General features: G+C 37.0%; 2 protein-coding genes across 2 annotated transcripts; both read left to right on the top strand.

Moving 5' to 3' along the window:
* Positions 1–2,323: 2,323 nt before the first annotated feature.
* On the top strand, positions 2,324–6,950 carry LOC106175149 (cytochrome P450 2U1). The gene is made up of 8 exons (XM_013557004.2): positions 2,324–2,346; positions 3,040–3,271; positions 3,508–3,631; positions 3,905–4,067; positions 4,225–4,361; positions 4,782–4,878; positions 5,638–5,844; positions 6,074–6,950. Exons 2-8 carry the CDS (start codon positions 3,090–3,092, stop codon positions 6,253–6,255), a joined length of 1,092 nt encoding a protein of 363 aa, XP_013412458.2. The 5' UTR covers positions 2,324–2,346; positions 3,040–3,089; the 3' UTR covers positions 6,256–6,950.
* Positions 6,951–7,663: 713 nt separating this feature from the next.
* LOC106175146 (folate receptor alpha-like) lies at positions 7,664–12,532 on the top strand. Its single transcript, XM_024076459.2, has 6 exons — positions 7,664–7,861; positions 8,407–8,701; positions 8,960–10,415; positions 10,862–11,062; positions 11,614–11,755; positions 12,200–12,532. The coding sequence occupies exons 3-6, from the start codon at positions 10,248–10,250 to the stop codon at positions 12,475–12,477; spliced, it is 789 nt and encodes a 262-aa protein (XP_023932227.2). The 5' UTR covers positions 7,664–7,861; positions 8,407–8,701; positions 8,960–10,247; the 3' UTR covers positions 12,478–12,532.
* Positions 12,533–12,585: the final 53 nt, after the last annotated feature.

The following is a 12,585-nucleotide window of genomic DNA, read 5'->3' on the forward strand; positions in this document are numbered from 1 at the left end:
TTATAGGTAGTTTGTCTTTTTCGTATGCCTCGTTTATACATCTTATTAAAAAACTATTCAGTTCTTTCCAAAAGAATTTGAAAAATTCGTAAGTAAACCCGTCGGTACCTGGGCTCTTTTCATTTTTCGTTTGTCTTAATACTGTATAGAGTTCAGCGTAGTTTATCTTTCCTTCGAGCGAGGATGCTTCGGCTTCGGTCAATTTTGGAGTTTCAATATTTTCCAATCGAGTTTTTATGTCTACTGATTTGTGATTTTGTTTCTTAAATAAATTTTCGTAAAAGCGTGCGGTTTCTTTGAGAATCTCATTTTGTTCAGTAAGGATATTTCCGTTATCTGTTACCAGTTTAGTTATTGACTTATTTGTAAAATTGCGATTTTCCAGTGCTAAAAAGTATTTTGATGTTTTTTCTCCGTATTCTATCCATCTTTCTTTTGATCTTATCATTATGCCTTTTACTTTTATTTTTCTTATATTTTCCAGTTTCATCTTTTCCTTATTTATCATTTCAAGAATTTCTTCTTTTTTGTCTAATTCGGCCTCATTTTTAAGATCATTCTCTAGGTCGTTTATAGTATTTTCCACTTGTTTTTCCTCTGACTCTCTTTTCTTTTTTATCCTAGCACCAAAAGCAATCGTTTTCCCCCTAATTTTCATTAAGAGAGTTTCAAGAAATAGCCCATCGCTTATAGTTAACTGTAAAGAATGTCTGTCAATATTCAGTATGTTATCTCTATTATAGGGCGTTGCTGCATACTCTAAGATAGTTTCATTGATTATCTGCTTTACTATATCGGCATACTCACTTTCATATAAGTGGGAGTTATTGAATTTCCAAAAACCTTTTCCGTGTTTAATTTTCCTTTTTAACTGTAAGTCCAGAGTTATAATGGAGTGGTCGCTCTTATAACCTGGAATAATCTGACTATCTTCGATATAATTTGTAATGGTTGTGGAAACAATAAAATAATCTAACCTTGCCTGTTTAAAAGGCGTAGGCTGCCGCCATGTATACTGTCTAACATCCTCATGCATTTCCCTCCATATGTCGTGCCAGTTATGTAATTCCATCAAGGTATAAAGTTGATTAGAGGCCTTGGGGTTATTTTTATGTTTATAGTTATATGTGTCCTTCTCTTGGTTTAATACTAAGTTAAAGTCCCCACAGATAATATGATCCTGATTTCCAAAATTCATTATTGTCTCGTGTATTTTAAAGAAAAATTCAGGTGAATCATTATTGGGACCATACAGATTTATGAGTGAAATGTCTTTTTCATCTACTATCATACTAAGAGCAATAAAGTTTCCGTTAGTGTCTTTCTCAACCTCCTTAATTTTATATTCAAAATTATTGTTAACCAATATTGCAACTCCTCTTGAATTAGAGGTTCCATGACTGAAAAAGCATTTAAAGCCCCATTCAGCTGCTATATATTTTTCCATAGATAATGTACTATGAGTATCTTGTAAACAGTAGATGGAAAAGGATTTCTTCCGCAAGAAATTGAACACATCTAACCGCTTATTTCGGTCCCCAAGACCCCTACAATTTACTGAGCATATTTTAATATTTGATTTAATCTGTGTATATCTACCAGGTTTCTGCCGCATATGTATATACGACAGAAAATAAATTTACATCGCACAGTCATATTCTAAGTGTAGGTAAAGCAATCGTACTGAGGTATCAAATCTAAGTGTTTCGTTGTTGCAAACTAATAGGGATAACTTAACTACATATATATCGGTTATACTATATAATGCGTTATCAAATTCACTTCCATCCATCCACGCATACAATATACCACTTGTACCCATTCTACCAGAATTGACATACACACCAAGACAAACTATCGAAAACACACACATACACAGGATAGTACTAATAACTAGTAATTAAAAAAAATAATGATAATAATAATGATAATAATAATTTGATGCTAGAGCGGCTAGCTAACAGTTACCGCTCTGCTGTTTATAACTACTTTCAGTTTTACATTGATTTTTATTGTCCAAAATTTCAGTGTCCGTATAAAGTTCATTTTCAGGCTTATTGTTTTAATTTGGTGTCGATATCGTCGAATATGTCGAATGTATATCGGCGACCGTCATTTCTTATGGCAAATATTCTGCCATTGAAGTACCAGGCTGAATGTACAGCTTCTTTACCTTTTAGAATTTTGATCAACTCAGCATTTTTCTGAGTAATGTGATCGAACATTATAAAGTTACCTTTCAGTGCTTGTCTATGCTTGATAACTTTCGTTTTTTCCTCGGTGTTAACGAATTTGGCTATAACGGGTCTTGCGCCTCCGTACTGCCTGGGTTAGTGGAAGAAGACGGTAAATATCAGTACAGTAGATATTGGGTTTCAGAGTTGCACGCGCTTGGAGATAGACTTCCCTCATCTAGTGAAAATTTAACATGGCTATTAAGTTAATTCTAGTAAACTCTTATTCACCTAGTCAACCAAAGTAACTGAGCGTATACTGCAATCACAGTTATTGTATAAACAATATTGTAATTTACTATTGTAATTTTAGTTATATGATTATATAATGTATACTGTTAGGTCATAGTCAATGTACTTGAGCCGCAATAAATAATAATAATAATAAATATTCTTATGGCGATAAAGCCTTTACATTTGCCATGTGATGTCAATACAATGCACGTTCATGTATAGCGTAAGGAGGCACGTGTGAATAAGTATCGTAGATCTACAGTGTATGTGACATCAATAATACGCACAGTTTTGAGCGTATGAAATTCATTACTTCATTCTCAGTATCAATTAACGAATGATTTTGCCTGAAAATTCATCAAAATTCGTCCACAACTTTTTGAGTGACGAAGCTACAAACCTATCAGAAATTAAAGATGCAGAAATTATCATCGTTACCTGCCAAACCTAAAACTATTTTTATTAATTGCTATGGCCTGTTTTTACTATTGCTATTTTTTAAAAGGAGTTCTCACTGTACTTTTGTTACAGATGATAGAATTAAAAGCGATAACTTAGGTATATTCTTCAGGTGCCGGAATTGTACGCAAGAACGGTCATGCGTGGAAAGAGCTTCGAAGGATGGCCATTTCGACCCTCAGAGATTTCGGCATGGGGAAGACTTCCCTAGAGGCAAAAATCCGGGAAGAAGCCAGATGCTTCGTTCAGGGGATAGAAGCCAAGGACGGGAAACCGTTTGATCCAAAGTTATTGATCACACACACTGTCAATAACATTATATCAACTATTGTATTTGGATCAAGGTAAAACAAGTTTTTTTTTTGGAGTCACCTACTGTATGAACAACATGGTCGTTTTGTAATACATATTTTTGTTTTTAGATAAAAATGACCATATTTTAAGTGGTTTAATTGGATAGATATTATCTAAGAGACAGACAAACGGACAACTAGTGGACCGTCAGACAGACAAACTGGAGGACCAACCAAACATTTATGATAACATGTTGGATAATCTTTCAAGCGAATTTCTGTTTTAGGCATGAAATCGACGACCCTTTTTTCTCCACAATGCAGCAAAAGTTGGAAGAGTTGTTTCGCACTTTTGGGTTGGGTTTAACAACCTTTTTACCATGGGCCGAAATATTTATGCCAAGCACTGAGGTAAAGTTGTTGTTGTTGTTGTTGTGTGTCTGGACCCCCATGGCATCTCCCTAAATCCGTTATCGAGCACAATTTTCTTTTGGTACATCACGAAAATGTAAAATAATACAGCAAATGTAGCCACATTGCAAGTGGCGTAACGTCACATAAGATTCTCATATTAGTCTCTTATGTCAACTGTATGACATGATAACTCATCATTTCGTATTTTCCTCCCCATAACGCATACATCTGATATATTACGTTATGTATGGTGCATTTTTTAATGTTCAGAATTACAAAAAGCTGCGTGTCGAGAAGATGAAAGAGCTAACCGAAATGATCAAAACAGAAGTCGAGGAACACAGGAAGACATTCGACCCTGAAAATATAAGGGATTTTATCGACTGTTATCTCAAAACGCTACAGGAGGAAAAATATTTAGACGTCTTTACAGGTACGACATTAAGGCGATTTACTCCGTAAAGATAAAAGAATGTTGTTCTGAAAATATTTTGCTTTAAGCAATGCACTCTGATTTTCAAATTTTCATGTATGTTGCTTCATAAATCATAGGATAATTTTACCATAAAATGGTCATAATTTCTTTCCAGAAAAAAACGTCTTCTTCGTGATAGTGGACCTGTACCTGGCTGGAACAGAAACCACTGCCAGCGCCCTGCAGTGGGGTGTCGTTCACATGATGCATCACCCTGATGTTCAACAGAAGGTCCAGGCCGAGATTGACAGGGCAAGTAATCTATAAACACCCTGTGAGTCAAAGGCTCTTTTCGCATCGAGAGGGTCAGTTTTCTGTGCCGATACAGTTGGAGTGATTGACAATTTTCAGATATGTGTGAATGTGTAGTTAGACATTATTTATGTAGTAATTGCAATCCTCATAACGCCAGTGTCTACATATCATGCAAATAATACAGTTAATAATGTACAGTATACGAAGAACCACGATTGGCGTGCCTAACAACCCATGAAATCTCAATAAACCGTAACAATTTGAAACACCGTTTAGCAAATAACTACATGTAACTAACTTACTAACTAAATAAATAAAGAAATAAATACACATTTTTAACATTATAAATTCAATTTTCAAGTAACCACAAGGAGAATTGCTTAAACTAATCAGCTGAATTTTTATCCGTTGCCACAGGTTATCGGTCGTGAGAAAGTCCCTTGCTATGAAGATCGCCACAAGATGCCGTACACAGAAGCTACAGTGCTGGAAATTATGAGACGCTCCCCTGTTGGTATGTAATGACGCTAACGTTGCTGCAAGATTTTGTGTTCTTATCCGAGAAAATTCTCTTCTGATAGAAAACCTTGCGTCAATTGTGTTTCTTAGTGTCAAATAAACACATGCAGTATATCACTCGAACTATACCGAGACACCTCGGACATTTTACTGTGTCGCTCTTCTCATAACACATCATCCGGGTATAAGTTTTCGAAGTAGTTCGTCTTTCATCATTAAAAAAAATTCCATGTCGCCAAAATTGTTCAAAGGAGTGCTTACTTTAAAAGAGTTTAAATGTGATCAATTTTCATTTTAATCTGCTGTTATGTATGTATTTCTACAACTATTTGATGACCTACCCCAGCTATATACATAATAAATCTTGTCTCAAACATTGCATGATTATTTTTCATTTTTCAAAATTAAATGGTTTATAAAATTTCAAGTGATAAAAGCTGTCAGTGTTCTAGATTTTTGGTAAGATCATGTGGAATGTTTTTTTAGTTTTGTTTCACTAAGACGTGTTCTTTCATTAATTTTTATCCTGAAAGAAAAGACGACCATCCACCACCCCACTCCCAGGAATGGATTAAAACTGCTTGGCACCCAAAGAATCAATTTTCATTCATTTTCTAAAATGTTTCAAAGTGTACACGTTTTTCAAATGTTCCCATTGAGGGTTGGGGGCAGGGGGGGGGGGGGCGTGTTTTAGCTGTTGAAGTTGTTGAAGGCACGATATGTGGTTACATTCAGAATGTGGAACCCTTTTCAGCACCCAACAGCCTCGCACATGCTACAAGTGAGACTGTAGAGCTACGTGGATATACCATCCCTGCCAACACACTGGTCATACCGGATATAGGACGAGTCCTTAAGAGCCCCAGCTACTGGGAAGATCCGTTGGAATTCAGACCGGAACGATGGCTGGACAAAACCGGGAAGGTTTTGAAGAATGACAAATATATACCGTTTTCAATCGGTACGTTTTGCTCCGTGGAATAGACAATTCTGAACAAAAACTAAACAAGAGTAATTGTATTTTGTGCGACGATTGTATTTCAGCTTTGCAAAAACCATTAAATACTTATTGCCTATATTGTGATTCAAAGTGAAACACTCGAAAGATTAATTATCACTTTTAAACGGTTGATTCTAATATTAGGATGCACTAATATTAAGGATGCCTATTCATTTTGCCTTCATTTTAGGGCCACGTGTGTGCCCAGGGAAAAATTTAGCAGAAATTGAAGACTTCATTTTCTTTACTACGATGCTACAACATTTTACATTCCAAAATGTCCCCGGTCAGGAGTTACCGGATGTCACCAAAGGACCGTTTCACGTGACCTTTGAACCGTACCCTTTTCAGGTGCGCGCAGTTCGGCGATAAGATTGTATAGGAGGTACAACCGGAGTCATCCGCAGGACTGGGGGCCGTATCTGGTCCCGTGGCACTGTAACTTTCAGTTGAGATAATTAATTAAGAAGAGACGAAAAGTTTGGCCAAAATTCATCTAATGTAGACCTCCTAATTTGGCCTGTTTATTAAAAGCAATGTTTAAAGAACGAAACGTCTTAATAACTATCTGGAACTAAACCAGATACCGTCAACTTGTACATGTATCTACATTATTTGCTTGCGGAAATAACTTTTAAATTAAAGTTCCTTTCTCTAGATCGGAGGATCAACAAATGGACGTTTGAGTCGATCATTTTAATTGATCATTGACTTATAAAAGAATAGTCTATGGCACTTTACTAACTCACCAGAGGGATCTGGCAACGGTGCACATTGTTGATATAAATACTGTTCATTATACATGGAGGTGACACCGTAAAACTTATCAATAGTTACTTTTCAATTTAGTTTATATTGTATGAGGCACAATTCCCTAGCGCAATGACTAAACCTTGTAAAAGCTTTACAAGTGCACGGATGGGTAAATTCTCAAAGAATCTCTTAATGAAATTTTATCAATTTCACTTAGCTGTAGAATACTGCTGTGATTTGTAGGAAAATAATAAGAAAATATTTTATAATCAAAGAAAGAGAGGGAAAAAGTACAGGCCTGAAGTACAATTATTAAGGTTTCAAATCTGAACACTCGTAACATTATTTATACTCTGTTTGTTTAATCTCTCGAATGTACATGTAGGCCTAGCACTAACACCGCATCCCTAGAGGCATTGTCGGGGAATGATCAAAACGGCCCTAGTCTGGAGGTGAGGGAGAAAAAAAAAAGATTTTTCAGTACCCTACTGGCTTGGTAAAACATGCACGCTATTTTTTAACCATCATCTGCTTCATATTTCACATACACATAACTTGACCTTGCGAGGCATTTTTCTTCCATTCTTAATGAAAATTATCACAATTGTCCACCAACTTCCGGGATAGTATTGCAATTTGGACCGATAGAAAGGAGGGACTGATTTTGTCTTGTCACCGTCGTACAGCATATAATCTGCAAATTGCAAAAAATCCCCGCTTTCTTAACGGATTCTTTGTACCCTTTTCTTTTAGATAAAGACGCATGCAAGGAATAAAGTAGTGAGTTTTCTTCAATAAAAGGATGGTAATGGAATTATGTGCCTCCATTTGGGTGTCTATCTACACGGTAGTTTCTACAGAGTCAAACAATTTCAATATCAGCTGTTGAAGAAAACCACTACTTTTATTCCCAAAACATAACACACTCTTTTCTGAGTCGCTTGCAACAATTTTATACTTTTAACTTACTTTTGAATGGGAACAATGTAGACGTTTGCGGTGTCGAATCCCTTCATTAAATCAATGACCTACACAGAGTGACGTAGGTCACAGATACGTGTAGGCCGATACTATATAAATCATTGTGTTACATGATCCCGGATATCCTGCTGAATTCAGAGCTATACGTGTCTCTAGAGAGTGACTGGAGTCCTGTGCTACTGGCGCCTCTGCGAACGCACAAAAAGTGAGCATCCCCAAACATACTGGTCTGGAAACTGAACAGGTAAGTGAGATCGACATTAGTTGTTCATAGTCATGCACTTACAGGTTTTCATCTGGTGTTAAGAGAAAAACGTCAATCTAAATCGAATCTGTTGTCATACCATATGGTTTTTAGGTTAAAAACAGACAAGGAGAAATACCTGTCGGAGGCACTAAGATATATATTTTCTGATCGATGCCTTGTTAAAAAGCAAACCAACTCACTATAGACAATCTTGGCATAGGGTGAAGCGAATCTTACAGAAAGTTAAGAGTGACAAATTAAAGATAATCTAAATTATCTTTTATTCTGTAGCTCCTACAGATTGTTGAGGTTTAACGCCCAATCTACACGCACTGAGGCACATACAGTGTATAAATAAACCAAGTACTTATTTTTACCCACCCCCACTCTTTATATCTTGGTTTCAAGAAAAGTTTAAAACTAATTTAGTAATCCAAATTCTAGCCATTGTGATTATTACAAGACTGATGCGACCTACAGTATGACAAAACCGTCGTTGAAAAGACGTAAGTGTCTTTATTAGAAGTTCTTGTTAAATGCAGGACAAAATGAAGAAAATAGGATTTGTGGTGATGGTGATGTGGATCTGGGTAGCGGCGGATGTTTCCTGCCAAACCTCTGATGTCAACTACTGTAACATCTGCCAAGACAACAACCAACTGAAGGCAGCGGTTACTGAGATAAAAGAAATGTTGCAGACACAGGATCCGAAGTTTTCTGTGTTGGTGGAAATAATCCAGAACCAGAGCCGCATTCTGTCACAGCAGCTGGAGGCCATCGAGGCGCAAAAGCAACAGCTAGAGAGGTTAAAGAGAGATCCAACATTTTGTGCCAAAGGTAAAATACCTGGGCTCACAAAGTATAAATACGGGATTACAGGAAAAACCACATAATCTGTATATTGTTGTTTCTTTTCATTTGTACTTGGGACAAGATTCCGGTATATAAATATACATTATACATAGTAGTAAATGCATGTACATGTAGTATGCCTACAGTACTTGAAGGTAGGTATAACCGTTAAAACAGTGAAAACAATGATTATGATAAGTAATGATGACATCACGTTATTGCATTAAAATATTTTTGTTGCAGCTGGCGTTTTCCATGTTAAGTCGCCGGATGGACACTATAAGCTTACGTTTGCAGAAGCAATGGAAATGTGTTCCAAATATGGGGCTTCTATTGCAACGCATGCGCAGTTATTAGCTGCATGGGGTCAAGGTCTTGATGTCTGCGCATGCGGCTGGTTAGCTGATGGCACCATGGGCTATCCGCTATGGAAACCAAGGCGTGGATGTTCCTCGTCTACTGGTATCGTGGCCAGAGACGACTTGACCTGCAAAAGACATGTGGACCAAAATGCACAAGGGAAAGCAGACGTTTACTGTTTCAAGCAATAGTGATTCTAACAGTAACATTTTAAAGCCTCGAGATGACTTTGGTCACAATAATTGCTGCAAAAGTAGTGTAATGACATAATGGAAAGAGTAAGCTTTGCATTAATCTGTAGAGAAAGACATCCTACCGGAACATGTAGGAATTTAAAAGTAGGCCTAATGATCTATTTTCTGTTCTTCATCCACTATAGCTACATGTACATGTACACCGCCACAAGCATAATACTAAATATACACCGATATTTAAATATTCGTACAGTTATCATGGCGCCTGTGGTTAAACACAATAAAATAACACCTGCATTCAACATGCACGGCATAGGAATCAAATATTTAATGCGCGCGTGCAGAAAGAGCACTTTTTGAAATAAACACAATGGCGAAGTTGACAAAGCTTGTGTTTACCGTCTGGTTGATTTTATTTTATTTGCCTTCTGGTGTCGTGTAAAAAGTATATGGAATGTTTTGTTTATTGTGTGTGTAATAAAAGTTAAATCCATAGGACTGTTAAGAATTATACATTTATTTTTATATTGTCAGTGATATTAAAAGGGGATTCCTTATGTATTTATGATAGTGTTATACATATCACCTCAAGGAAACCCTTCCCTTTACCGGACTCTGAAAGATGAATTACTCCAAAATGCAAAACGATCTTTTTTGAAAGATACGTTGAACGTCGAAGAAAAGTTCAAAAGCCCGTAGCAGACGTTTCTTTTCCAATTACATGTTCTCCCCATGAAAGCGTGTTCACAATTTAAAGGGGGTATCTTAATTCACGTCTTGTGTAAGCCCCATGAACCGTCACGCATCAGTGTTGGTATTTTCATTTCAAGAGCCCATAACTGAAAATGGGTCAAATAAGATCCCCATCAAATGGAAAGTAGGACATCTCTTTCTCGACCGCGATTAGTACTCGGGCTGGGTATTTTCTCTGTAAATCCGCTCAGTAGGTAGGCCTATAAGTTCATGAAGCTCACAGCATGTTCGTCAAGCAGGAAAATCTGACGATTGTGTCTTTTGAAATAATGTATGCCGTATTTTTGATATGGGCAGTTAAGGCAGACAAGACCACCGATTCCTTAAACAGGTGCATGGAATTGTTGCCAGGCTTTAGCAAACCAAGCCCTTCTCCCGACACGCATTTAGAGGTAGGTACGAACTGATTCCCATTGCTTTATAACTTCCCCGTGCATTATTTATATATGCATGTTGATTCAATGTAAATACCGTATCTTTGGACGCGATATGTGCGCATACCATGTTTACTCTAGTGAGTGGCTTCGAAATAGTGTGTACGACATGTAGTATTATTAAATGTAATTCAATATATGAAGCAAATTAACAAACACAAGCGATACAGTCGGAATCAACGATCAGGTCGTGCTGGGGTATATGCATACAGTTGGATTCAATGATTAAAATTGAAGACGTGGCGGGGTATATACATTCCCGTAACTCACTGTTAAAACACTTTTAACTGCCTACATGTACTCGTTAACTCTTCATGGCTAGAGGGTCTACTCGCATACATGTATCATGGCTAAATGTCTGGCATTGAGCTACTTGCAGCTATATATATATTTTCTAATTTTAGTGTACTCGCTATCGAGACCGCAGCTGCTGCAAACCGGGGATCACGAATACATTTGAAGAGAACGAAAACTTTCAAAACATCACCATCTACAATATCTGTCCCCAGAAATCGTCCCTGTCCTCTGCCTGTCACAGGGAGTTCTTTGACGAACTTTGTTTTTTCCTCTGTTCCCCAAATATAGGACCTTGGATTACTGAAGCTGTAAGTATACGTGTATATGGATCTATATATTATACTCTAATTTGAAATGCAGAGCAAATGGCTTTCTGTTTTCGTACTGCACTTCTCTTTCCCTCCTTTATTTAATGTATGTTGTGGTTAGACTGCATTAAGACACAATGCATGGTGTTTCACACAGTGCCAACATGTACCGGTATTATGGTACAGTAAACAGGTCGGAGGACCAATTAAATTTTTTTGCTGTGTGTTACAAAAAGAAGTCTTGTTGTCTCCGCATGGTTTGCCATGATGATTATTTGCGTCTAGCATTTGATACCAGGGGCCTCAAAATATAAAATTAAATCTTTTTAAAGGCGATACAATAATTTTGTACATCGATGTATCAGACTGCTAGGGCTCCCAGTGATGAGAGAGTAACCTGCGTCTTGATTTTGTATTCTAAACCTCTGACCCTCAAAGTAATACAGGCAATTGAAATGTAAGCTATCATTGTCCTTTTTAGTATATAGAAAAGTGTCGTTTTTTTATCGAATTACCAAAGAATAGACGCTATTTAAAAATAAAACTTTCAGACCCATGATGCCGCACCTGAGAAGGAGAGGTTTAAGGATGTCCCACTGTGTGCCAGTGAATGCAATCGTTGGTGGGACGCGTGCAAACACGAGTTTACTTGCTATGTTAACTGGTATAACGACATTGTGCGTGACGTAAACGGTGAGTGCTCTACATTGTAGTATAGAGACTATTATATCGCATCTTACACACTGCAACGAGGCTATTTTATCACATCTAACGCACTGCATGTTCTTATAAGCCCAATGACGACCGTTTAATCAAGATATGCCATATATATAATAACGTTTGTTGATATGTATAGCAGTGTACATACAGGATTAGAATTGGGTGTTTTCTATTGCTCATGGTATGACAACATTTGCAGTTTATATATAATTGTCCGATGACGTTTGATTGCCTAGAAAATTTATATTGAAAATCGACCAGTAAAAGTGTGACTTCTCCACGTCTTTTTGCGGTTTAATGTGGAACAAAATAAGTTACTTTGGTTTTATCATACATTGTTTTTGCAAATAAATGAAACTGATAAAAATAACGTAAGTGTATCGCAATGTTCAAAATACTGTTATGCCATTTCAACAGGTTTGAATATCTGTGGACCAGGACAGCAATGCAGGCGGTATGATGCCATATACAACTCGTCCACCAACTTCTGCGAAACAATTTGGGATTTTTCCTTCAAGGTCACGCCAGATGACCAGCCGTGCATGAAGTTTGGATTTGATGTGAATAAACCGAATCCTAACATAGATGTTGCGCGAAGAAAAGTTGGAGTTATTTCCGCATGTCCGCCTTTTTCATCAGTGTTGTACTTTCTCCATTTTGTCTGCGTTGTCATTTGTATTTTGACTATGTGGTGAAGTGTGAAGACTACCTCTCATACGTTTTCTTTAAAATAAACCACACAATACTGATTGTTTTGCGTCCATTTACTGTGAATAGTGCAGTGATTATACAGTATAATGAGA

Source organism: Lingula anatina, chromosome 3, assembly GCF_051362555.1.
Source record: "Lingula anatina isolate TDL-2025a chromosome 3, LinAna3.0, whole genome shotgun sequence".
Classification (NCBI taxonomy): domain Eukaryota; kingdom Metazoa; phylum Brachiopoda; class Lingulata; order Lingulida; family Lingulidae; genus Lingula; species Lingula anatina.